Below are 26,941 nucleotides of genomic sequence, written 5' to 3'. Positions count from 1 at the left end.
CAAAAATGGCATGTGATTGTAGGCACTCATTTGGACCTGCTCCCCATAACTCCCGTCCCCCATTAACTCCTTCGCAAACTCTTCACTTGTTTTGTAACGAGGTGAAGGTTCTCTCTCGTTGGCGTTCTAATTTTATTTTAACATAAAAGCAAGTCAAACTAAAACCTAAAAAATACGAAAAGAAAGGTCCAATCAAAGTAGAAAATGATAAAATTTAAAATGTCTCGCTTGACTATTCAAAAATTTGGAAGCCTTTTTCCTTTGACTCGAGAGCATGTTTTAACATGAAAAAAGCAAAATGTGGGGTGAACAGGTAAGTAACTTGTACTTGCATACATGGTTTTGATCTAGGGTGAAGGGACAAGTAACCTCTATACTTTGGGGAATTGTACGCAAAAGTATCTCTCACACCTTAATCAAAGATTGATTGGAACGCCTTCAATTCAAGAAATTAGGCTTTGCTTTAGAAACACAAAGGGCTTTTATTTTGAAATCTCTATCCTCCATGATATGTTGCAAGCTTTAACAAAGGCATAAAATTAATGGAAATTTTTTGAGTTTTTACAAAACTCTAATCATTTAGCAAAAATAGGCAAATTTAAAAATCAGTGTGCTTTTAACGATGCGTAAGTACTTTGTTCTCGAGACATAACACTATGCAAGCATGGCTCGTGAGTCATCACGTTGTTTCGGCAGGCTTTTAAAGTGCCGCGAGAATCAGGCTTGAACTCGCAACACACTTTTGTGTCGACTAATTCTAATTCGTATCAGCTTCAAGTTATTCAACAACAACGCTGCCCTGTTCCAGCTATGGCGATTCCCGCCTACCGGTCCGGAGTTCTAAGAGCAAATTAAGGAGGCCATTCTCATGTCATCGCTGCCTACAGTACGCCATGCCGCGCTTTGATAATCTCCTGTGCCCGGCGCCCAAAGCTGATGAAACCCTCTCGAGCTTTTGTATTTCCTGTGGGCGTCCTTGCCGTTTCAGCAAAATCGGCAGTTTCAAAATCTCTGCAGAGAACTAAAATTCGATAGCCAAGCAATTGTTTTAAGGACTGCCTCTTTCCAGGGGATGGGTCGGCTGTGAGGGTTATTTAGATCTGCATTTTCATTGCAGTTGGAATTACTTATAAGAGAATTGGCTAGCTGAATCACATAAAGGGGAGCCCTGAATAACCGAGGGACTGTTCATTGAGCTCAAAAAGGCGATCTCCCGTTGTCACAAAAGCGATGCTGCTACAATGAGTACATGTTCTGGTGGTGATTGAGGATGTCATATGGCAGCAGCAACATGGACGACAACGATGGTACATCAGAAGGTATACAGACAGATGTAGCAGGCGATAACAATTGGAGTGCTCCACTGTCTAAAGTATCAAGGAACTCAGGCTCAGCATCACCTTCTGCAGTGACTGTTTTTGGCAGTAAGGTTGGTACAGTGGAAGGAGAACTTGAGCATAGAGGTGTGGATTACAATGAGGAGGAAGGTCAGGGTGGACAGGATGAATTCAGTTTTGGGCAAGATGCCAGTCTTTTTCCTATGTCAGCAAGCAGCCCAAACGAAAATTGCGAGATTGCTGTGCATGACGCTGATGAAGTGGTTGTGGATGTCTCGCCGAATGCGCATTCGCTGGACTCTTTGGACACTTTTATTAGGAAAAACTCAACAGCTTCACAAGTCAAAGGGATGTATGTTTATGATAACACATTCACAGTTCTTCCAGGGTCAGTGAGTAGGTTCACTAACCTAAGAAGCTTGAAGATTTTTTCGAATGAAATTAAGCTCCTTCCAGATGAGGTAGGCAGCATTAATCTTCTAGAGAATCTGCAAATGAAAATCTCTCCTACAGGTCTTGGAAAGTTTCCTCCTCTTGGAAGATTAAAGTTTTTGAAGACCCTTGAGCTGCATCAGACTCCCCTTAGACCAGTCTTCAGTTTACCTTCAGAGATCTCAAAGTTGCAGCTGCTTACCAGGCTTGCGGTTTGCAATTTTTCTATCTCGTAAGTCATCCTGTGCTACCTTGCAGCCTCTTATTTATTTTGGTTCATTTTTCTGATCTGTACTAGGACTTTATGTTTTCTTTTGTAGGAATGTCAAGTATGCATGCATGTATGTACACAAACAATGGAATAAATTTAGATTGTAAGTTTTGCCCCTTTGATGTCTTATCACCTCAGGATGCTCTACATTCAATCTTAGTCTCTGTCTCTCCCCCTTCAAGGAGCACCGAAAGGGTGGCAATCTGTTCAAATTAAAGCCATACAACTGACATCTGTGCACACCGCATAATGACCTCTACAGGCTAGCTGTCGAGAGGCTCACCGAACAGAATAAATTGCTTGCCAAACGTTCACAACAGGCAGATTTTTTGGAAAAACGTTCATGTCATTGGGACTTACGAATGTGTATGAGTACATACGGTCTGCTATACACTTATTTGTACCATGTACAAGTGCAACTATCTGTACTGTTCCACAGAGACCAATAATTGATCCGTCTTAGTGCTACTAGTACTTGAAAAGTGGAGTGTAACAGAGATAACTACTTGAGCTGTTTTTAAGTGTACTTACAAGCCCCTTTTCTCGAGTGAGACTTCATTTTCTAGCATCAACGCTAGCTGCTTGGCTCCCTTGGCCCCCCTTTCCTGGCAATTTACAATTTAAACTGGTGTATAGGTTGGTTTGCTTTGGAACATAATGTATGTGTATGTTCTTGTGAAGAGCAAGGGATGCTTGTAGGAGGCATACTTATTTAAAGATGGTTTGCTTTTGGAGAGAAGAATGATTTGATTCGTTTAAAGTGTAGATTATGAAGGTTTTTATTCGGTTTGATTTTATTTCTGTAATATTAAGCTCTTGAAATAGCATCTAACACACAAGGGGGCTGGCAGGTTTCTTCCCCCTGAGATCGGTGATTTGAAGAATTTGGAGGAGCTTGATCTTTCATTCAATAAATTGAAGACATTACCAAAGGAGATCTCCAGTTTATTGGCTTTGAAACATTTTCGTGCAGAGAATAATAAGCTTATTGACTTGCCCTCCGGCTTTGCACAACTTCCTAACTTGAGCTCTGTTGATATTGCACATAACAAATTGACATCGTTGGAATCTTTGGGGCTGTCTTTGATGCCCTCCTTGAGGTTGCTCAATGCTAAGGTCGCTGATACTTTGTTCTTGTTTTAATTTCAATTTTGAACGGTCGTTTATGTCATAGAGAGCTTTGTTTATGCTGAATGTTTCGATTTTTCAGTTCAACAAACTTAGGACTACAGGGAAGATTCCAGATTGGGTTACTTGTAATCTAGAAGGCAACCCTTTTTCTCTTGGTGAAATGACATCATCGAGTGATGGAAGTGAGGGCATCCTGGATACAGATTTACTGCCTTCAGCAACAGATGGTACAATAAATTGGATCTGAAATGTGTCTTCTTTTCTCCTTCAGTTTGACTGAAGTGGGTTGTCTTTTGCAGGTGATGAGGCTTCTTCTCCTGCTCCTGTGCTTGTTTCTCAGAAAGAGACTGTCCTACCCAAAAACGGGAGGTATGCTATGACTAAGCGTGGATGGAAGAGGCAAAACATCCAACAACTGCAAGCCAGGCAAGACAGGTTAAACTTAAGTAGGAATTTGAAAGTAGAGGTCAGCAAGGATACGGACATTGTATTGGGGAGAGAAGGGCAAGCTGATATGGAGGAGCCAACCTCCACGTTTGCAGGCGGTGATTCTCATGAAGTTCTTCTAATTAATGAGACTGAAGTTAATGTTTCAGACAAAAGAGCTCCACAAATTGCAGATTATAGGCAAGTGGAAAATGCATCAGAAGCATGTTTTGGTAATGGAAGTTACAGTCAGAAGAATCACAAACATTCGCTTACTGCAGTTTCAGAAATTGTCGATAGTGATTCTGTGCCTGCAAAAGCAAGTATTAGAAGTTATTCCTCTAGGAAGGTAATAAGTGGTGATAGGGAAAATCAGAACAGCTGTAATGAAAGCACAGGTGATGCTAATATTGTTGATGGAGAGGATGACAAAACCTTTACTTTTACATCTAAATTAGAGTCAGATACTGTTTTTGTGAACAGTCGGCGAAAAGGTAGCGGTTCAGACAGAAACCCCAAACCAGCTAAGAGGAGACGTTCAGCACAGGGATTCTCAGAGGTTTCCTATAAATATCGAAGCAAGTCCATTGTTGGTTTGAATGATTGTTTACAAGATGGTTTCTATGATGCTGGCCGAGATCATCCATTTGCGGCTCTTGAGGTACTGGAGAACGAGCAACTTTGTTTTGAGTCTAGAGAGGTGATCCTGGTTGATAGGTTAGTAGATGAATATGCTTTTTTGAAATGAAGAACAAGTTGCTAACATTGACCTTTGTAGGCTTCATGCAAATCACACTTTCATTGTTTTCTGAACAGAGACAGGGATGAAGAGTTGGATGTGATAGCTTTTTCGGCACAGAACTTTCTTTCCAAGTTGGAGCTGGCTGGGGAAGTAGCAACAAATACCGACTCTTTTGGTTTAAGCTTATTGCAGAAAGCAATGATGCTCTCCCTTTATGTTTCGGATTGTTTTGGTGGTAGTGACAAGACTTTAAATGTCACAAACGCCCGAAGAGCTGCACTTGGGGGCTGTCTGGATGTCCCTTTTCTTTGTTCTTGCAGCAGCACACTTGGTTCCAGCTCAAATGAATCAAACAACAATAGTATTCAAGGGACTGTTCCTACTGTACACCAGCTTTGCGAAACTTCAGCAAGGCTTTTACAAGCTCAAAGACAGTCAAATGTAGTGCCTCTTGGATTGCTACCATATGGTGTATGCCGCCATAGGGCTATCCTATTTAAGGTAACGCCAACCACCTAATTAGTTTTTAAATATGATAGGCAAGCTACTACGTAGCTAATATGCATCTGTTGTCTGAAGAATCTCAGGGATGCCTTTTGAGTAGAAGAAATAGGTGTACTAGCAAGAAGTTCAGCCAGAAGATTTAAGTAGTTTACCAGGTCTACTACCAGATGATGGGACTAAAGGCATTCTATGCTTTTCTATCAGAGTCCCATCTTTTGCTTTGTTGTCTTGCCTCTCGCATGTGCACCACGATTGCAACCTTTCATGCACAGTCTTTGCATTCTCTTGCTCTTAAGACACATGCTTCTACCTCAGTTTGCAGATCTTGTAGTTTCTGAATGAGGGACCATGGAATCATGCTGAAAGCACACACTCAAATGCAGGAGAAATTTTTTTTGGGTTATCATTAGTGCAGTAGCCAAAAGAGCTTTGATGCGAATGTCATCCGCAACAAATGATAAGCGTGTCAAAATTGGCTGTTTCTACTAATTCATTCATTCATACTTTTTTAAAGAATGTTCCTTGATCTTTTAGAGAGTGGTGAAGGTTACCTTAGGAAGAGATGGAGAGCACACCATGGTAGAGTCCAACCAACTCTCTCAAGTGGCCCCCATTTTGTTGCAGGGGTAATAGTGCAGGGGTAATAGTCTTGTTTAAATGATGTGTATAAGAGAAGCTCAGATGATGGTGATGAGTATCCAGCTGATACATGTCTTGGCACCACTATCCACTTTCTTGGGTGCTCTATCTTCTTCTATCCAATTGCTGCAAGTAGCCTTTCTATGAGACACCTCCTGGGGCTGATGGGGGATGCTAGATCTAGGTCAACTTGGCTGAAAATGGCATACTATGGATTGAAACTGGAGTGCTATGGTTTCTGATGCTACTTAGGGCCTCTTAGAAGTGGATGTAGGGGCCATAAAAGGCGAGACCTAAAGGCTAAAGCATACTTTAGCTGCTAACCAAACGGAATGATCTGGCTGAGATTAGGGATACAGCAGTTTTTTGAGGAAGCCTCTATAGTTGGTTGCTGTTTGCCTCCTGAAACTTTAGGGCAGCTGCTATAGGAACCTCTGGTCGTTGACATACAGGCAGCAATAGGGTCCCTTTAGGGCAAATGTGAGGGTTCTCTGTGAGGCTAGCTGATGGGTGCTCCAAAATAGTAGGGCAGCAATGTGGGAACTTCCTTTTTGCAATGAATAGGTGGCAGTAGGGTCCCTGTGAAGGGTCGAAATTTGAAAGCAGGCTTTGAGGGTTCTTTGCTAGGCTAGCTGATGGGTGTGCTCCAAAACGCATGGGGAGGGTGGTCCTCCACTGGCACAGAAGATGAAACTCTTAACAGGAGTTCCACTCGTAGATGCATTGGCTCCTCAACTATGCGCCCCTTGTGGTATTTCTTTATTTCAATTTGAGTGCCCCACTAGTTGGGCTTCTCAGATGACCATGTACAGTTCTGGGGGTTTATGCACGCTTGCCAAGGCAAGAGCCTTCTGTACAGGTGTCACAAGCTGGTGACGTGGCATGGTGACACACACACACACACACTCTCTCTCTCTCTCTCTCTCTGGCCCGTGAAAGGGGTTTCACGCTGAGTGCTGACGTGTCATGCTGTACGGAATTCCGCGTTTTGTGGTGCATTTCATGGCGGGCTGTACGGAAATTGCTGACGTGGGAGCGGTGTACGGAAATTTGGCAGCTTTTGGCTACGCAAGCTAAAGCACACAGAGAGAGAGAGAGAGAGAGAGAGAGAGAGAGAGAGAGAGAGAGAGAGAGAGAGAGAGAGAGAGAGAGAGAGAGAGAGAGAGAGAGAGAGAGAGAGAGAGAGAGAGAGAGAGAGAGAGAAATGAAATGTTATATTAACGTCTTCAAAAGGCCATAATGACCTATGAGACCCTAAAGTTACAAAGTGGTGGATCTGATACAAAGTCAGAGTAACGAAATAACCTAACAACAGTACAAAACATAGATACATACTATGGGGTCCTAAGTTGATCGATGTGAACCAAGCAAAAAATGGGCAGCTTGTTGGGATAGCTGAATCACAAGAGATCTAGCATCGGTCGCTGGCGAATCTCATCAATTTCGTCCATGGTTAGTAGTCCGACCGGGCGTTGTGCATACTTGGCTAGCGTGCTCCGAATTTTTTGTCGTAGCCTCCGCCGATGCTGTGTAGTTCTTCGCAGTCGCGGGCGCCTGGATTTCCCCAGTTCAATCGCTCGGTCATTCAGTGTGCCTCTGGTATGAGACGAGGGGGAGCTCTGCTGTGGGAGTGGCTCTTGCGGCTGTCCTCTGTCTGCTCTGAAGAAGTCTCTGATCCGTCTTTGAGACTGGCTAGCCTCGCCATTCATCAGGCTATCTCTGTGTCTGGGCAGCTCGAGCAGGAACAAACCCAGACATCTCTGATCTTCGTATCCCATGACTCTTGAGAGTGGTCCAAAACCTTCTCTGAACAAGCAATGGAAGCGGTCTCGTATCTCGTAGTAGACGGGGCAGCGACATGTATAGTGTAGCTGTGTCTCAGGTTCCATGTTACACAAGGGGCATGTCCTGTCCTCTGTTGGTACTCCGCTGTATCTCCCCGTCTCAATCAGCAACTGGTGAGAAGATGCGCGTAACTGGCCAATAGCACATCGTATCCCATGAGACAAGTGGGTATCCATGTATCTGGGTCTCGCCACAAAACCATCTTCCGTAAGCTGGAGAAGGTGGTCTTTGTAAAAAGCCATCTTCGTGCCCAATTCCTGTGTTGGTTGTATCCATGTCCTTCTGGTGTCTAGCTGGGTCAGGTCTTGGCGTATGAGCTTGGTGATCTCTGACTGTGTAAGGGTGAGAGATGGTGCATCCAATGAGTAATGGAATGGTGGCAGCCGGTCTATGCTGAACCCAAGCAATGGAAGCGGCCTCATATCTCGTAGTAGACGGGGCGGCGGCATGTATAATGCAGCTCTGTCTCAGGTTCCATGTCACACAAGGGGCATGTCCTGGTCTCTGTTGGTACTCCACTGTATCTCCCAGTCTCAATCCGCAGCTGGTGAGAAGATGTGTGTAACTGGCCAATTGGCAATAGCACATCGTATCCCATGAGACAAGTGGGTATCCATGTATCTGGGTCTCGTCACAAAACCATCTTCCGTAAGCTGGAGAAGGTGGTCTCTGTAGAAAGCCATCTTCGTGCCCAATTCCTGTGCTGGTTGTATCCATGTCCTCCTGGTGTCTAGCTGGACCAGGTCTTGGCGGATGAGCTTGGTGATCTCTGACTGTGTAAGAGTGAGAGATGGTGCATCCAATGAGTACTGGAATGGTGGCAGCCTGTCTATGTTGAACCCATGTGCCTGAAACCATGATGTCATCTCCCCATACCAGCATGTTGTATCTCCTTGTATGGCTAACTGTTGAGAGGACTCAAGTGCTATGCGGGCATATCTGTCTCTAGGGAGTTCCCATGTGCGGTTTATGAAGGAGACTGATCTGGTGAGCGCCTCCACCACTAGGGGGGGGGCCGCTAGCTCTGCTCGGACAATGGCCCGTGGTACTGATGCCTTGGCTCTAATGAGCCGCGAGATCATAGAGACGAGAGGTTTCTCTATGTTCCCCCATCCATCTGTGCGACCCGGCCTCCCGCGGTGATCCAATGAAGGTCCCCATATCTCAGCTCCATAGAGCAATGCTTAAGCCACCAAAGTGTCAAAGAGCCAGAGCTTCGTCCGGGGCTCCTGAAACTGAGCCTGCGAGAACACATCTTCTCCAATCTACCCAATGCTGCGTGGGCTCTAGTCAGTCTGGTCTCTGCTGCTCTTCTGAGTGAGAATGCAGGTCCGCTAAAAACCACTCCAAGGTAAGTGTAAGCATCTGTGTACTCCATAGTCTCCTGGGCGTATGTGAATGTAGGTGCTGACCTCCTGATCCACTGTGGGGTGGTATTAAACACCATAACCTTGGTTTTACCAAGGTTGACAGACAACCCACTTTCGTGGGCAAACGTATGCAAAGCATCCAATTGACTTTGCATTGCGTCTGGGGATTCAGAGATCAACACTATATCATCAGCATATAACATAAGTGGGATCCATGTCCCTGCCAACCGTGCACCTCTATCCCCATCGCTCTCAATGTAGTCAGAAACCTCATCCACATACATACCGAAAAGAGTAGGAGAGAGCGGGCAGCCCTGCTTCACCCCAATAGTGGAGTGAACCGGTGTAGAAAGACCCTCCGGGGTGCGTACATGCCCTACTACTGATCTGTACAATGCCATGATCCCCCAAATGAGCGTTGTGGGTACTCTCATTTCCTGTAATCTACGCATCAATCTTGCTCTGGGTACTGTGTCAAAAGCTTTGCCGAAGTCCACAAAGCTACAATAGATCCGTCTCCCATGAGATCTGCCTTCCTCGATGATGGCCCTGAGTGTCAAGATATGGTCAAGAGTAGAGAAGCCTCTCCTGAACCATGCCTGCCCAATTGCACGCATTCCTTCCCTCTCTGCCCATCTACTCAGCTGTTGCTCAAGAATGGATGCATACAACCGTGCCAATGTGTGTCCAATCATGATAGTGCGATAATTCCCAAGCTCCATGGGGTCTCCTAACTTGAAGATAGGTACGATCGTAGATAGGCATTAAGTGTCTGGTAGGCCCTCACACATGGCACGGTTAAACATAACTGCTAGAAGCTCTGCTAGTAGGTCTTTGGCATGCATGAAATGCTCAGCGACTAAGCCATCATGATCATATGCTCTCCCAGGCCTCATCTTGTCAATAGCTTTCTTCACCATCTCAGCATGGATGTGCGTGGGCATGGATCGGGGGGGGGTTTGGGGAGGGGCGGCTGTCTAGGTACTGTGTACAAAGATGATGCGTACTGACCCCAGGTCTCTGTGGAGGAAATAGCAGGGCGGGACTGCTCATGAAAAAGCCGCCACGCCTCACGCGAGTCCTGACTCAAGAATAGCTGATATAGATCCTGCTCAAGTCGAGCCAAAAAAGCCCTCTTCTTCCGCCGCACCAGGCGTCTGAAGTCAATCTGTGACTGTCTGTGAGTGACGTCCCCCAAAAGCACCTCCCTCTGAAGTCTGGCTCTAGTCTGGCGGCACTCCTCATCGTACCAGCTGTTCTGAGGCATGCTCCTTGATCGGCGACTCTGCTCAGGCCGGGTGTGTGGGTATGCTTCTGCTGCTGCATCATGTAATGTCTGTGTCAGTATAGTAGTTAGCTCCTCCAGAGGTCGCCCCGGGTCCTCAGTGCATAGGCGTCTGTAGATCTCGTCCATGTATACATAATCTGTCTCCCGTGTGAAGGTGTAGCGAGTAGGGCTGCTACCCGTGGCCTGTGTGCTACGCTGAACTGGAAGGAGATGGTCATCGACACCAGAGCATGATCCACTGTCACCCCGACCGGCCTGGGTTCAACTGTGAGATCCTGGATACTAGAGATGAGATTCGGCTGTGCCATGACATAGTCCACTGTGCTGGCTCCATGTCCGTGTGGGAAGCATGTAAAACCTTCCGCAGCAGGAAATCTTCGTAGGCCGTTCAAGATGGCCAATCCATGTGCGGTGCCCATATCTATGAGGTGTCGCCCATACTCAGTATATTCCACATCGTGTGATAGTCTGGACAGGCCTGTCTCTACACCATCTAGCTCTCTTAGCATCTCCTCTGAAGTATCATAAAACACTGCCTGGTGATGGGCAGTCCTAGCATTGAAGTCCCCTAGGATGATAATGTCACCATCCCTAGAGAACTCCCATATGTCATCATCCAAAATAGAGAAAGGGGATTGTCCTCTGTGTGATGCATAAACTGATGTACTCGGGGGAAAGTAGCAAATAGCTAGGTAGAGATATCTGCCTGTCTCTGCTTTCAATCTCACCCACATGTACCTAGCCTGCTCATCCCTGCGGGCTAGCGGTCTATATGTATCAGTGGCTGCAGATCCTTTCTAAATAACACTGCCACTCCCCCCGAGCCTCGCCCTCTGTGCTCTGAGCGTGTCTCCTGTCTGTAAGCTGTCTCCCACCTGTATCCACTGATGTGAGGCATGGATTGCCCAGGGGCCTGGTGTGTCTCAGAGTAAAAGATGATGTCTCTTCTAGTAAAGCTATCCTCAAAAGCACCCACATCAAGACGCATAGATCCATTACAGTTCTAGGCAGCCACTTTGAGTGTGGTCCCATAAGTCTCGCACCGTCATGTGGAGTGTCCCTCTAGTATTACCACTTTTCCATCTCGGTAAAAGGCAATCTTGCCTTTTCCCCTTGCCGCTCTAATCTCTGGCATTACTTCTTGCATATGAGCGATCTGCGAGAGAGAGAGAGAGAGAGAGAGAGAGAGAGAGAGAGAGAGAGAGAGAGAGAGAGAGAGAGAGAGAGAGAGAGAGAGAGAGAGAGAGAGAGAGAGAGAGAGAGAGAGAGAGAGAGAGAGAGAGAGAGAGAGAGAGAGAGAGAGAGAGAGAGAGAGAGAGAGAGAGAGAGAGAGAGAGAGAGAGAGAGAGAGCTTTTGGAGTTGCTTTATTTTGGAAACCATATTTTTAAAAATATGGCAGCTTTTGATTTTCAGCTTTTGGGGCTCTGCTTTTAGCATCCTTTGTAAACCTTTATAAGTGTGGATAGGGCTCAACCAAGTGTGGATAGGGCTCCTCCCACTGTGCAGAGTATCTGGACGCAGAGTCTGAGAGTGAGACCCTTCCACTCCCTTGTAATTTTGAGCACAAATTTAATACAAAAAGAAATACTGAAAGGGGCGCCAGTCTTTGGGGCCAATATCTCTAGGCATGGAACTCCGTTGGACTGCGAGTGCCTGTCCTTGCATCAACAATGTCGTCCACCATGTAAGCGCATTGTCAGAAAGTGGCAGCTTTCTTGACCTTAGAGGCCTCTGTAAAATTCTCTCCTGCATAAGCTGTATCAAACTGTTGGAGGAAAGTAAGAGCCTTTGCCTTATCCTCAAAGCGGCTGAAAGCGCTAAACTTTACAGTTGCACCACCTTCTTTGTAAGCTTTTGGTTTCTCCGGTGCCCCCAAATTGTCATAGGGAATTGCCTGCGACACGTTCATTGGGATAGGGATCATCGGCGCCCCTTGGCCATTGACATTTTGCGTCATAGGTGCCATATATGGCTGCTGTCTAGAAAAACTAGCCATGCCAAAATTACCCTGTGGCACCCCAAACTACCTTGGTTTCTCTGAAAGCCTTGCTTCATGCCGATGCTACCATACATGGGGTTTGGCATGCCTTGCATACCCCCAAAAATTGTTTCTGGCATATAATGTTGGTTTCGAGGCGCATAACCAGCCATACTTTGGAACACAGATCCACCCCCGAAATACCTAGGATGTACTATGGGTGGTGGAAAAACCTGATGCATTGCCTATTAATTGGTTCCCTGTCCTTGTAACGCAACTAATTGAGTCTTGAACGCATCATCTTCAAGTTGCCCAGTCATAAAGTCCTGCACTAGAGGAGCATTCACATCGGTAGGAGGTACAAACAGACGTGGCCGTGAACTCTCACCAATTTTACACTGGAGGAATTTCCTGCCTGTCCTTTGAAGAGGAACCCTCTTCCATAATGCCCTTCCCTTTGTCGGCCATAGTGTAATCCCGCGTTCTTGTACTCTATGTCTTCACCAAACCAACCAAGGCTCACTTCTTGAGGAAAAAGTGATTCTATCCCGGCGACGGAACCATGAAACCGGCCCGTAGGGCGGTAGACTTTGGCTTTCACCCGAAACTTTACTTTAAGCTTTAACACAGAGAGAAACCTTGCAGAAGGAACTTGTAACGGGAATTAACACTTCAAAGCACACACAGATCAGAAGCTAGAATGCTCCGAGCAGACGCCGACAACATGTAGGCCCCAAAAATTGGCGCCCCTTTCGGTATTTCTTTTTTCCTTCAGAGGGTAAAGTTACAAAACCAGAGTCCTTGGGATCGTCACCTGTATCCAACTAGATCACACATGTTCTGGCAAAACTTCGGCAGCATAACGGCCCCAAAACTCGCCCTGAACAAATCCCCCTGCTGGAACTCGCTTCCAAAGACATAAACCCTCTGTTTTCAGCCCAAAAACAGCAATTACAGCTCGCTGTATTTACTGGTTTTTACCCTGTTTTCAGCCCTTAACAGTCCCGGAACTGTCCTCTTACAGTGTGGCACTGTTCCCAATGCTTCTGGCATCCGTACGGCTGCAAAACAGCCCAAAAACAACGCATAACCACTGCTGAAAATGCACCTGTAAGATGAGGTTATCACCCTCACCGGTGCATGCTTTTGGAGTAGCAGATAGCTACTTTTGTTTCTGCTCAAAGAGGCTCTTGCCTCGGCACAGAAGCATAAGACCACACCAAGGTTGCATCCGTATGTACGTACGGATTCTATCCGTACCGTACATCCGTACAGTATGGTTCGGTACGTACAGATAGGTTCCGTACACGTTTTTTTTTTTTTTTTGGGGGGGTGGGGCTGCACTATTTCAGCCGATTAGGCCTCTCTTTTCGAAAAATGCCTTGTTGCAGCTGAGAGCGATTGGTTTTAACAGAGAATAGGTACAATGCAGTGTGTGCTCCTCTCTTGCAGGTGCCAGCTTTGAGTGCAGAGTGCGGTTTGTAGTACTTACTACTTATTAGAGTCAGGACTTCAGACTTTAGTCCTGGATTATGATGATTCATTATGTATTTATATTGATTCTCTTACTTTTATGCTTCCATGACAACAAACATCTGACACTATTTGGTTAGCTAAGCTCAGCTTTGTGTTTTCATTGTTTGGTTAGAGTCGTGGACTCTAGTTTTTGGCATTTGCAATGGTCTATTGTTGATTTGCTAGTCTTTATTAAAAGTCTTGGTGAATGCATATATAAATGTATGAAGTACTCTCAGTTTTAGGCTTTGTGGAAAAAAGTACGAATTTTTACGTACCTAAAAACTCAATCCATTCTGTACTACGTACCTTACGAACCGAATTTGTACCGAACACTACGTACCTAACTACCTTGGACCACACAATTGTATATAGGTCAAATGAAGAGCCCTCTTGTGGGGCATCACATAACTGCACGGAGGGGAGAGAGAGAGAGTAGTGTAGAGTGTACAGGACATCACTTCTTGCACTACACTGTACATGAGAGGGAAAGCTTGCACACAATAGCTTTGGTACTTGCAACAATCCACCATACAACTGAAAAATGCTGTCCACGTTTTATTTTAACGCTTCTCTCTCTCTCTTAAGTTGGAAAATGCCCAAAAATGTGCCAAGTGGCACTCATGCATTAATTCCCCGCTTTAGACCTTTTGGTCTAAAAATATCTCAACCGGTTGCTCAGTCGACTTAGTAGCAGAGGAATAAAATGTTCCTCTTGTCATTTCAAAGCTAACGACGCGAATAGATTTCATGAGGAGTGCTTGAGGCAGCCTCTTCCATGGGACCTGTTGGTCAGTACAGAGCGAGGTCACATGGTTGGTAGTGGACCCCACGAGCCATTGCAAAGGGTCTATCCGACACCCTAAGAGATTACCAATAGAGTGTCACACGCTTCTCAAGCCGGGCTCCCAGCTAGATGGGGGCCTTCACTCGCCCTGAGGTCCTCATCGTAGTTAGGGCCTGCTTAGACTTAGGTCTTCGTGTTCTGTTTGATGTTCAGCGAGAGAGTCGTCTCCACAAAGTTAGTAGTGAGGCACCAAAGATAGTAGAGTCGTGTTTCTAGCGGTTTCGAGTTGTGGGCATGAGAGGGAGGATTTGTGCGCTTGATCCTAACCAAGTAGATCTTGAGATGATATTGGAGGCTTTAGGCTTGGGAGAGTCGCCCTTTGGCACGAGTGCAGTGGGACCTTGGGGATGTGAGAGTGAGCGTAATCCACGTGCGCCGAAAACGTTGGAGAGAGAGAGAGAGAGAGAGAGAGAGAGAGAGAGAGAGAGAGAGAGAGAGAGAGAGAGAGAGAGAGAGAGAGAGAGAGAGAGAGAGAACACAAGTTCTCTGCAAGTGATGCTCTCAATACACAATGTACGACTACAAGACCCTAACTATTCTATTTATAGAATGTTGGGTTGAGATAGAGCAAAATGTGTAACTGGTGCAAAAAACATAAAAGCCCAAAAATGGCTAAAAATGTGTGCACCCAGCCAGGCTCAGAAAATGACACTGGACACGTGCTAAAAGTGTCCGCCCATGCAATCTACATGATGTGCGATGGGTGGCCAACCCGGGACAATCACTAGCCGTACAAAATGGTGAAGCAACGGTGGTGTAACCCAAACACCCCCTCTCAGCACCGGATGTTGAGACAACACAGATGAGTCGAAGGTGAGAAGCCAAAGTCCGTTGAGGTATAGCCTTCGTGAAGATGTGTGCTGCATTGTCCACTATAGGGACATGCTTCAAATGAAGATCCTCCCGAACATAGTGGTACTGCACCTCAATGTGCTTAGTCCGAGCGTGAAAGATAGGGTTCTTGGCAATAGCAATGCAAATTCGATCGTCGCACAAAAGAGGAGTCGTAGCAGTCTGGGGAAAATACAACTCTCCCAGTAATCTCCGTAGCCATATGGCCTCACAAGCAGCATAGCAAGCTGCTTTGTACTCCGCCTCTGTAGAAGATAGCGCAACGGTGGGTTGCCCTCTTGCTGTTCCATGAAATGGGTCCTGAGTCGAGTGTGAAAACTGTTCTTGTAGTAGAGCACCGAGTATTTGGATTTCTTGCCCAATTTGAATGGCACCAACCAAGTAAGGTGCAACCCTTGGAGCGACCATAGAACACACCGTGGTCCAAGGTGCCATTGATGTACGGCAAAGTACGTTGGGCACACTACCAATGTCGCTGACGAGGTCGGGTGTTGAAGGAATTGAGGACAGAAACTGTGTAACAGATGTCTGGTCGGGAATAAGTCAGCCATATGAGGCAGCCAACAACATTCCTGTACTGCTCTAGGTTAATCCATGGGGAAGGATCGCGAAGAATATGTCCTCCCCGGGCTCAAGAGGAGTGCCAACCGGTCTGCAACTTGTCATTTGGAATCTCTCCAAGATAGCCTTTGCACATTTCCACTGAGAAAAGAAGATGCCGTCTGGTGTCCGAAAGATCTCGGATCCAAGAAAATAGTGAAGAGGCCCAAGATCAGTCATCTCGAAACGTTTATGTGGACGATCTCATTTTCACATGCTCATGATCGACTTGATCTTTCTGGTCCATGAGCATGTGAAAATGAGATCGTCCACATAGACAATCACTATTGCAACCAAAGAGCCATCAGAGACAACATAACAATTGGAATCTGATGAGGTACGCCGTAACCCCAGCTTCACAAGAAATTGGTCAAGTATGAGGTCAACCCCTGCTTCAGTCCATACAATGCTTTCGCAACTGATACACCCAATCCTCCTTGCTTGGTATACGAAACCTAGGAGGTTGCTCCACATAAAATTCTTTATCCAAATCTCCGTTCATATAAGCACTTTTGACATCCATCGGGAAGATAAGCCAACCAAAGTTGGCTGCGAGAGCAAACATCGTGCGTATGGTAGTCATGCAAGCGGTGGGAGCAAAGGTCTCGTCAAAGTCCACGCGTGGTCGTTGTGTGAAATCCCGAGCAACTAGTCTCGCCTTGTGTTTGTCGAGGGAACCATTGGCCTTGTACTTTGTCTTGAAAATCCATTTCGTAGAAACCACCTTCCACTTGCTGGGCCTTCGAACTAGAGTCCAGGGTTTATTCTGCTCGATAGTGTCCAGCTCTATCTGCATGACATGCTTCCGGCAATCATGCCGGAGTGCTTCCTCCACTCAGGAAGGCTCAATTGGTGAAGGTTGAATCTGGGACATGAGTGCAAAGTTCACAAACTCTGCGCCGTCATAAACTTGCCTCTCCTTGAGGCATGCAAAACATTGAGGTTGTCCAAGGTTTGACGAGTTTGGTAACTTGATGACTCCAAAGGAAGAAACCGTAGAGTAGGGCCAACCAGGGACTAACTTTTCCTTGCAAAGTGGGACGGCCTCCATCGGAGGAGAACCATCATCCTTAGAATCGGAATCTGACATGGCATGATCGGATGAAGTAACTGGCTACTGTGTAGAGGGAACAAGCCCCAGGAACAGGGATAGGGTCAGGTGTAGGAAGTGGACGAGGAGGAGGTGGAGAAGGTATAGGCTTGGATGTTGCCCCCTCTGCAGGTGTGCTGAAAAGCTCCATGAAAGTCACATCACGGCTAACTGTGGTGGTCTTGGCGCCAGGATCATAAAGGCGGTATGCATCAAAGACTTGTGACTAACTCAGCAAGATGAGCTTCTTCGCCTTGAAGTCTAACTTCTGTCGCTTCTCCTTTGGCACATGGATAAAGGTCGGACACCGAAAAACTCGAGAGTGTGAGACCGAGGGCTTGCGTCTGTAGTAAGCCTGGTAAGGAGTCATGTCCTGCAAAGCATGGATAGGAGAACGGTTTGGATGTAAACCGCCGTGTTGCACACCTTTGCCCAATAAATCCGGGGCAAAGAAGCATGCGCAAGCATCGCACGAGCCATCTCCGTGATAGTCCAATTCTTCGCTCAAGTTTGGGAAGGAGCGTAGGGAGTAGTCAATTGGTGTTGGATACTGTCACGGGGACGTGGCAACTGTTAACTATGTCACGAGGACGTGGCAACTGCTAACTTTAGTCGTTGGTTTCTTTCCAAGGGGTTTTGTTTTATTTTTGAGACCCTCTTCTTGATGTAGCAAACGGTCGGACATTGCATGGCCAATGTGAACGGTAGTTTCACCCGCAGATGGGTAGTGGTCGGCACTGGAATTCGTATGGTAAGAGGATGTCTAGGCTCAGAGCAAGATCATATAGGTCCCTCCGTCGCACTTAGCAAGTTGGTGGATACTAGGAAGTGAACTCAATAAAGGCCTAAAGTCAAGGTGTGACTGCCAACAGAAAGTATCCGACAGTTGGGCCACATTGCACTTTTGGATGCGGTCCCAATGAGGATAGATGGTCAGATGACCACAGGGAGCCCAACGGAATCATTTCCTAAAATTTAGGGAACTGCTATTTTGGGCCGAGAAATGTGTTCGCGTCATTACCTCCGGTATGACTAGGGAAACATTTTACAACTCTGCCGCGAAGTCAACTAACGCGTCGGTTGAGATATTTTTAAGCGGCCAACCCGAAACAGGCAAATGCTTGTAAATTATGTCGATTTTTCATGAACTTTCTTCTTGCAAAAAAATGGCCGCTGATTTTTAAGCTGGGAGGAGGCCTCTTTTGCACTCTGTCACAGGTTAAGAGCTATGGAGTGCTTCCTTTCCCTCTTATGTACAATGCGGTGCCAGGAGTGATGCCCTGCACGCTACGCACTGCTCTCTCTTTCCCCTACGAGCAGTATGTTATGCCCCACTAGTGGGCTTTTCATTTGACCAATGTACAGTTATGTGGGTTCATGCGCGATTGCCGAGGCAAGAGCCTCTTGCACAGGTATTGGATTAGCTAGCGGCTAATCCCTCGCAGGTACAGGTGAATTCGGAGAGGTTTCACGCCAGAAATCTTGTCCGATTCAAAGGGCAATTCGCCCTACAGGTGCGGGAGCTCGAGATCTTGCTACAGATGCGACCGGCACGCAAAACGGAGCCCAAAACAGGGAATTACAGCCTGCTGTGTATTTTTGCAGGTTTAGGGTTTCGGCCCTAAATGGACCCTAATACCCCCAGGAGGTTCGGGGACGCGAGAGGACCGCTGTACAGGTGAACTGGCGCATTTTCGGGGCAGAAAACAGAGAATTCAGCGTGCTGCAGATTCTCGCCAGGTTTTGCAAAGTGTCCGTATGCGTCGGGAAAGTCACCTATTGCGTGGGGATACTGACTGTAAAGCATCCTAGTACAGTTATGCTACCGAAATCGGGCCAGAACAGGTGTTTCTTAGCCTAGATTGTGCGGGGCAGCTTGTAGGAGATCACAGGTTTTATTCCCTCTGTTAAAGAATAAAGAAATACCGAAAGGGGCGCCAATTTTGGGGCCTACAAGTTGTCGGTGTCTGCTTGGAGCATTTTAGCTTCCGAGCCGTGTGTGTTAATCCTCGTTACAGGTTACCTTTGCAAAGTGCTCTATGTGTGTGTCTAAAGTAAAGAATTTCGGGTGAAAGCCAACGTCTACCGCCCTACGGGCCGGTTTCATGGTTCCATTGCCGGGATATCAATCACTTTTTCCTTAAAGAGCGAGCCTGGATTGTTTTGGGTAAAGACACAGAGTGCAGGAACGCAGGGATTACACTATGGCCGACAAGGGGAAGGGAATTATGGAAGATGGTTCCTCTTTAGACGACAGGCAGGAGATTCCTATGGTTTTTGAGATTGGCGAGAGCTCACGGCCACGTCAGTCTGTACCTCCTGTCAACGTGAATGTCCCTCCAGTAGTACAGGGCTTTATGACTGGGCAACTTGAGGATGATGCGTTCAAGACTCAGTTAGTTGCCGCGGTGAATGTCTTTTCGCAACTGGTGCAGAATCCGAGGTTTATGGAGTTCTTGCAAGTGCCACCAGTGCAACAACAAAATAGGCAACCTACGCCACGTACAGAGCTTGTTGATGCTCAAGCCCAGGTACTGCATGTGGAAAGGGAACACTCGCATGTTGCGGAGTCGGGGGCTCCAAAGCAGGTTCCTCCAGTGCTTGAACACTTGGCTAGAACGCCTATTCCACAGGTTATGCCAGTTCAGCCCGCCACCTTTCAGAGCCAGCATGCTGTCTTGAATGGGCAGGGAGCTCGATACCAGGCTATGCACTCAGTTTTTCCACCATCCACGGTACATCCAAGGTATTTCGGGGGTGGATCAGTGTTCCAAAGTATGGCTGGTTATGCGCCTGGAAGTCGGCCGTACATGCCAGGAATAGTGTTCGGGGGTATGCAAGGCATCATGCCAAACCCCATGTATGGTAGTATCGGCATGCAACAAGGTTTCCATTGCAACCAGGGCTAGTTTGGGGTGCCACAGGGTCATTTTGGCATGGCTGGTTTTTTTGGACAGCAGCCAGATATCGCACCTCTGACGCAAAATGTGAATGGCCAAGATGTGCCGATCATGCCTACTATAGTGCCCATGTTGCAGACCATTCCGTATGACAACTTGGGGACACTAGAGAAGCCGAAGGCTTACAAAGAAGGTGGTGCAGTTGTAAAGTTCAGTACCTTCAGTGGTTTCGAGGACAAGACAAAGGCTCTTACCTTCCTCCAACAGTTTGATACATCTTATGCGGGAGGGAATTTTACAGAGGCCTCGAAGGTCAGGAAAGCTGCCACTTTCTTAAAGGACAATGCGCTTACATGGTGGACGACATTGTTAATGCAAGGACAGGCACCCGCCACTTGGGTTTACTTCAAGCAAATGTTTGCATCTGCTTGGCTATCAAATGAATTTGAAGCCGACGTCATGACAGATTGGCACCAGCTTACTTCAGCTTCGTGCAAGAGCTTGCTGAAGTACAATAGGAGGTTTTGTAAAGCGTTACTCTTAGTGACCTCCTACAGATTTGTGCCATTGACAAAGCAGATAGAGAAGTATTGTTGTGGGTTGCCTAAAGGGCTTCGCGATTACTGTACAAAGAACAGAGTGGCTACCCTTACTCAGCTTATGGAAGTTGCGAACACTGGTCTTGCCTTGTTGAAAGGAGAGGACAGTGGATTTTCGAGCAGTGACAAAGGAGGGCAGCAAAAGAAAAATTCAGCGAAGAAGCTCTTTGTGAAAACAACTCCTGATGCGTCACAGGGGTCAGAAAAGGCCACCAAAGACAAGGATTCAACTGGGACTTCTGGAGCGCAGGCAAAGAAACAGAAAAGGAAGCCTTTTGTGCGCAAGTCGCTCGAGGAAAAGAAGGTCCTAATGGCTGAGAACAAATGCTTTATATGCGAGCAGCCTGGTCACTTTTCTATCAATTCCAGCTGACTCAGAGGATAAAGAAGACCAGAAAGGTAAGAAGCCTAAACCCACGGCAGGTTTAGTGCCAGACATGGTGGGTGACAGGCCCAGCACAGATGCAAGTGAGTTATGCAGGGCATGGGGTTAAGTTAGGGATTAAGTTAGGGATCAGATGGCACTCATCTTCTTTGATCCAGGTGCCAAAGCCAACTTTCTCTCACGAGAGTTAGCTATGAAGCTGGGTATCAGAGCTGAAGAGATGGGGTACGTAGCAGAGGCAGGGTTGGCATGTCATGGCCACTCAGAGTGTGTTACTCCCATCATTGGAAAACTGCGTCTGCATATTCAGTCGTATGTGGACACTGAAGAGTTTTACATCATGCCGTTCGAAGGTTGTGACGCCTTGTTGGGGATCCCGTCGATGTTCCGAGTGCATGGAGTCTTGGATGCCTACAACAAAAAGATCACTGTACAGCATAGGGGCAAAACTCACATCTTGGATGTAAAGCTTATAGGAGAGTCAGTCCCTATTGTATCTGCTTCTGCTATCACTTTTGTAATAAAGAATCATCTTTCTGTGTACTTGATTTTTGCACGTGATGTCTCAGATAGTGATCAGTCAAATTTATCTGTGTTAGATAAAGAAAGGTCAGCATTTTTGCAAAAGTTTAGTGACTATTTTTCTGATTCATTACCGTCGCAATTGTGGCCAGAGAGACCTGAGGACCATCGGATAGATTTGGTGCCAGGGTGTAGCCCACCAAATAGACCTCACTACGGGGTTAGTGCGGCGCAACAGAAAGAGATTATGGGCCAGGTTGAGGAGTTATTAGAGAAGGGGCTGATTCAGCCTAGTTCTTCACCCTTTTGCTCCCCAGTGCTGTAGAAGAAGGATGGCTCATGGCGCATGTGTATTGATTACCGTGCGTTGAATAAGAATACCATCAAGAATAGGTTCCCTATTCCTAGAATTGATGGTATTCTCGATCGTTTAGAGGGTGCTGCAATTTTCAGCAGGATAGACCTTAAGAGTGGGTTACCATCAGATTCGTATAAGGCCAGAGGATGTGCACAAGACTGCGTTTAGAACGACATTTGGTCTTTATGAGTTTCTAGTGATGCCGTTTGGGCTAACAAATGCTCCTGCCACGTTCAACAGAATGATGGACCGGATTTTCCGCTCGCATCAACAGTTTGTTGGAACGTTCTTCGATGACGTGATAGTGTAATCGAAGAATGAAGAGGAGCATTGAAGAATGAAGAGGAGCATAGGCGTCACTTGACCATTGTGTTCGAAGAGCTGCGCAGTCACAGGTTACTTGTCATCCTAAGAAAAGTGAGTTCTTCCTCGAAGAGATCCACTTTCTTGGCCACATAGTCTCAAAGGATGGTGTTAGAATGGATCCTGCAAAGGTCGAAGCTATCAAGACATGGCCAGACTTGAAGACTGTGCACGATGTCAGAAGCTTCTTGGGATCGTGTTCCTACTATAGAAGGTTTATCAGAAATTTTGCAGAGATAGCATCGCCTCTTCATGCTTTGCAAAAGAAAGAGGTCACTTTCAGATGGACCCAAAAAGAGATTTCAGCTTTTAGTCTCTTAAAGGAAAAGTTGACTTCAGATCCAGTTATTGTTTTGCTAGATCTCAGGAAGTCATTTGTGGTCCAGTGTGACGCGTGTGGCAGTAGTATCGGAGCAGTGCTAATGCAAGATGGACGGGTAGTAGCTTATGAAAGCCGAATTTTGCAAGGGCCAGAGAGGACTATGCAAGTCTATGAGAAAGAGCTCTTGGCCGTGATTCATGCGCTTTCTAGTTGGAAGCACTACCTCTTAGGTGCTGATTTTGTTGTCCAAACAGACCATCAGACCTTGTGATACTTCTTGACACAGTCAAAGTTATCCGAAAAGCATATGCGATGGGCAAACATTCTTTCCATGTTCCACTTCCAGATTATGCATGTGAAAGGCAAGAAGAATGTTGTGGCTGATGCATTATCAAGAAAGCCACAAATTTCAGCTGTGTCAATTCCTTATCATCATGAGTTAGATGACATGAAGGAACAATATACTGTTGATGAAGATTTTGCAAGGATCTTTGAACAGTTACAAGAGGGGCAACATCACGAGCACTACCTCCTCAGAGACGGTTTTATGATGATGCATGGCAAACTTTGTGTCACTTGGCCACTGCGACATATGGTCATGGAAGAGAGTCATGTCCCACCGTATGCAGGACATCGTGGCATTGATGCAACAGTTAAAGCGGTAAGAGACATTCTTCTATTGGCCTACCTTGAGGAGAGATGTGGAAGCCTTTGTGCGAGCATGCATAGTTTGCCAAAAGGTCAAGTTTGACAGGCAAAAGGCACCAGGGTTGTTACAACCACTGCCGATTCCGGATAGGCCATGGGAAAGCATTGCTATGGACTTTATCTTTGATCTTCCAAGGACGCCAACAGGGAGTGATGGTATATGGACCATTATCTGCAGGTTCAGCAAGTAGGCCCATTTTATCCCTGTCAGTAAGAAGCACGCTTGTTTATGTACAATGTGTTTAAGTACCATGGTATGCCACAATCGATTATCAGCGACCGTGATCCTCGCATGACCAGTTTGTTCTGGAGAGGATTGTTTGAGAACATGGGCACTACGCTCAAGTTCTAGTCTTCGTTTCATCCACAAACTGATGGACAATCAGAAGAGGCTAATTTTACTGTCTTAGATCTGCTGAAATGCTATGTGTCAGATAATAAGGCCAAGTGGGAACAATATTTGCCTATGCTTGAGTATGCGTACAATAATACGGTGCATTCGTCTACTGACAAAGCATCTTTTGACATTGTTGAAGGCGGCAAAAAGGTTCCTCCCATTTTGCATACAAAGGACAAGATCTTTGAGGCAGATCGATATGTTGAGAACATCGATGAGATGTATAAGAAGATTAAAGTTGCCTTGGAGAAGACTCAGGCAAAGCAGAAAAAGGTTGCTGATTGTCACTAAATGAATTATTGGAATTTTAAGTGAGAGGGTTTTTCTCACTGGAGACATCCGAGTACAGAGTATTCTTGGTGCGTCATTCAAAGTAATGACGGGAGCATTGTGAAGGGGAATATGTGTAAGGCCACCAAGAACGGGTACTTCTGATGCGTCACATCGGATGGGTGACAGGGAGCATCGGGAAGAAGTATCCGACCATCGAGGAACGGACATCTCTGATGCGTCATAGGATGGGTGACATAGAGCATCGTGAAGGGGATTGTACCGTAAGTTCGGTAGGAAAGGACTAGGTGATGGGTATTCCTGATGCGTCACAAGGTGGGTGACGGGTGCATCGAAAAGGGGATATCCATAGTCGAGAGGAAATCCGAATTGGAAAGAGGAATACGCGTAAAGACGCAAGCACAAGAATAAAGATGGGTTCTGAGAAGCTTTTCTTAAAAAGCGGAATATTTTAACGAGTTTTCCGGGAAGAGCAAACGCTTTCCCGCGAGGAATCTATGTTTGCATTGCATTCGTGCATGTGGTTGCATCTAGGGACGCCTGGGAAGTGCTGTGAAAGCATTGTTTTTAACTTATAAGGTTCTATTGAGTTTTTGGGAAGGTTCAGACCAATTTTAAAAATATGCCGGCAGCCACTTAGAAAATAAAGCAACAAAACCAGCCAGCGAATTCTCTCTCCCTATTTCGGGTAGAACATTAAAAAAAAAAAAAAAAACGAAAAGAAAATTTTTGAAAAAAAAGAAGAAAAGAAACGGCCCTGATCTCTTGGCGAGCAGCTATTTGTGCTGTGGTGAAGGAGCTATAAAAGCACCACATGCCCTCACTAAAGGGAGGTTGCCAACGCTAGCAAGAGAAGACTCTGTCGCCAGAAGACGCGAGAGATCGCGAGACTAAGAAGCACGGAAGTCGCTTTTCCCGCGCAAGAGCGACAGGTATCTATTGTGGATTCGCCATACGAATTGTTGTCGTGTGTGTTTGCAGGTACTTCATCACGAAGGAGAAGTGAGAAGGCTTCGGCCTACGCTTGGAAATTCCGGAAACGGAATTCGGAAATTGTCTGCGGAGTCTCAACTCCGAGTACAGACGGAAAAAGGATTGAGAGCTTGTCTCTCGGATTTCCCTTACGGGAAGGAACGACCATCGAGTCAGAGATTTAGAACGGAGGGGTTTTCTCCGGTTCTTGTGCTTGTAAAAAGATTCTCCCTAATAAAGAATACTCTTTAAGGGGGGGGACCAGCCCATCTTCTGGTCCCGAGTACTGTGTCGATCTTCTCTCTCTCTCTCTCTATTTATTTCTCTCTATATCCTTTGGCTTCAGTATTAAGTGATAAATTCTATTTATCCGAGTATATTTTATATTGTTATGCGCTCCCGTTTGTGACAGTGGTATCAGAGCATGGTCTCCTCTCTTTCTCTGTAAAGGAGGACGACTCTGGGAAGATACGGGAAGAAGCCATGACAAGCCAAGAGAGAAGTAAGCAGGCGGAACCCTAAGTCCTGCAAGGAAAAGCTCGCAGAGTTGGAATTTTTTTTTCTCTCTATGCAAGAAGTCGACACAAGACTTGGGATTCTCTGAGAAGGCGACAAGAGCATGATGCTCAAGAACCTAGAGAATCCAAGGAGCGGAATGCACGAGATCCTTCAGAATCCAGAAAATATCCATGAATGTCAATCGAGAACTATAGCCATGAAATCCCGTCATTTCGGGAAGGATATGAAGAAGGTCTTTAGACCTCAGAACACTCCGGTCAAGTTTGATACTTTTGACGTAATGGAAGATGTCCCGAAAGCTACCGCTTTTATTCGACAGTTTGAAGTTGCCTTTGCAAACGGCAGTTTATGAGAAGCGTCGAAGATGAGGCATGTGATTAAACACCTCAAGGGGATTGCAAGTACTTGGTGGTAAAACAAAGCTCTGCAAGGAACTTACAACAAGACTTGGATTCAATTCAAGGCTGAATTTTTCGACAAATTTTTTTTTCCTCTACACTTTGAGGAAGGCATCCAAGAAGATTGGGATGGGTTTGCCCAATAGGAACACGAGTGAGTGAAAGCAAGTAGTGGTTCACTCTTGCCAAGGTAGCTCCACTCTCGATCCTCTCTGAGGAAGGAAAGATAAAGAAATTCAACAAAGGACTTTTGCCCGAATTTTGTAGACGCATCTGCAAAATACTTTACAGCAGATGGTAGAGTCAGCAATAAAAGCTGAAAGTGTACACCTTAGTGTACATAGAATCCAATCCCCGTAGTGGGACGGGAATCATTGAACACAGAAAGTTTGGAGTAAGGGAATTCAATCTAACTCCCGAGTTCTTGAATAGAAGACCCTCGAACTTTAAGTGAGAGGGTAGGTTTTCAATCAAAGTTACATCTTTGAGGAAATCATAAAGTGCATTGTGCTTGTTTGCTCTTTTGCACAAGATATGGTTATGTCTAACTGGGACTACCACTCTCGAGTGTTTATGAGAGCAGGATCCCAAACTGAAACATTGTTTTCTGAGATGAATTGGTTTGCTTAACTAGCCGGAAGGTCGATTATTGATCTGGTATCCGGTAATTCTCGAACAGATTACTTGCTACTGCGGGTAGGAAATTATGAAGGAACCATTCTAAGCTTTCAAGCAAAGAAATGCTTTCATGAAGCTTGAGTACTCTTTAAGCCCACACCCCCTACACGGTAAGGGAAGATATGGTAGTGCTTTTTGCACAAGTGAATGAACACTCTCTTTAGGAGGGAAGGAACAAGCGACGACTACGGCCTGTGCTTCAGGAATCCAAGGATTAAAATCTCTATTTGAGATGTGTTCGGTAGAAGGAATTTGAGTTTCTCTACGAAGAAGAGGTTTTCTGATGGTCGTTGATCATTGAGTACGCTATGTGCTTTTACCATTACAAAGCAACTTTTGGTTGCGGTATATGTTTCTCCATGAGCGGGTCAAGTAGCATTTACACGCTGTTGGAATAAATTCGAACTATTCTGTTCGTAAGAATATAATTCGCTAAATGTTTCAAAATGGTAAGAATTACATATGGGAGAACATCCCTGAGAATCAAAGAGGGTTCGCTCTATTGTGAACTAGGTTTGAACGTACGTTCAGAAAATGCTATGGCTAGAATCCTATCTGCTTGAGATTTTGCAAGTTGTCATTGATGCTTGCAAGGTGAATCATTTTTTATGATGTTGCAAGAAAGAGACGCTAATGGGCGTCGTGAAAACAAGAGGACACA

General features: G+C 45.9%; 1 protein-coding gene across 1 annotated transcript in view; it reads left to right on the top strand.

Moving 5' to 3' along the window:
* Positions 1–719: 719 nt before the first annotated feature.
* The window catches only part of LOC147440024 (Leucine-rich repeat protein kinase family protein), a 40,189-nt gene continuing 13,967 nt past the window's right edge, over positions 720–26,941 (top strand). Inside the window, exons 1-5 of the mRNA XM_086485718.1 lie at positions 720–2,001; positions 2,892–3,156; positions 3,251–3,398; positions 3,471–4,314; positions 4,414–4,840. Of these exons, the coding sequence (XP_086341844.1) occupies positions 1,271–2,001; positions 2,892–3,156; positions 3,251–3,398; positions 3,471–4,314; positions 4,414–4,840 (2,415 nt within the window). The 5' untranslated portion in view covers positions 720–1,270. The remainder of the gene's footprint in view (positions 2,002–2,891; positions 3,157–3,250; positions 3,399–3,470; positions 4,315–4,413; positions 4,841–26,941) is intronic.

Source organism: Adiantum capillus-veneris, chromosome 16 (assembly GCF_014529385.1).
Source record: "Adiantum capillus-veneris isolate H3 chromosome 16, ASM1452938v2, whole genome shotgun sequence".
NCBI lineage: Eukaryota > Viridiplantae > Streptophyta > Polypodiopsida > Polypodiales > Pteridaceae > Adiantum > Adiantum capillus-veneris.
This window is presented reverse-complemented; position numbering and strand designations above follow the sequence as displayed.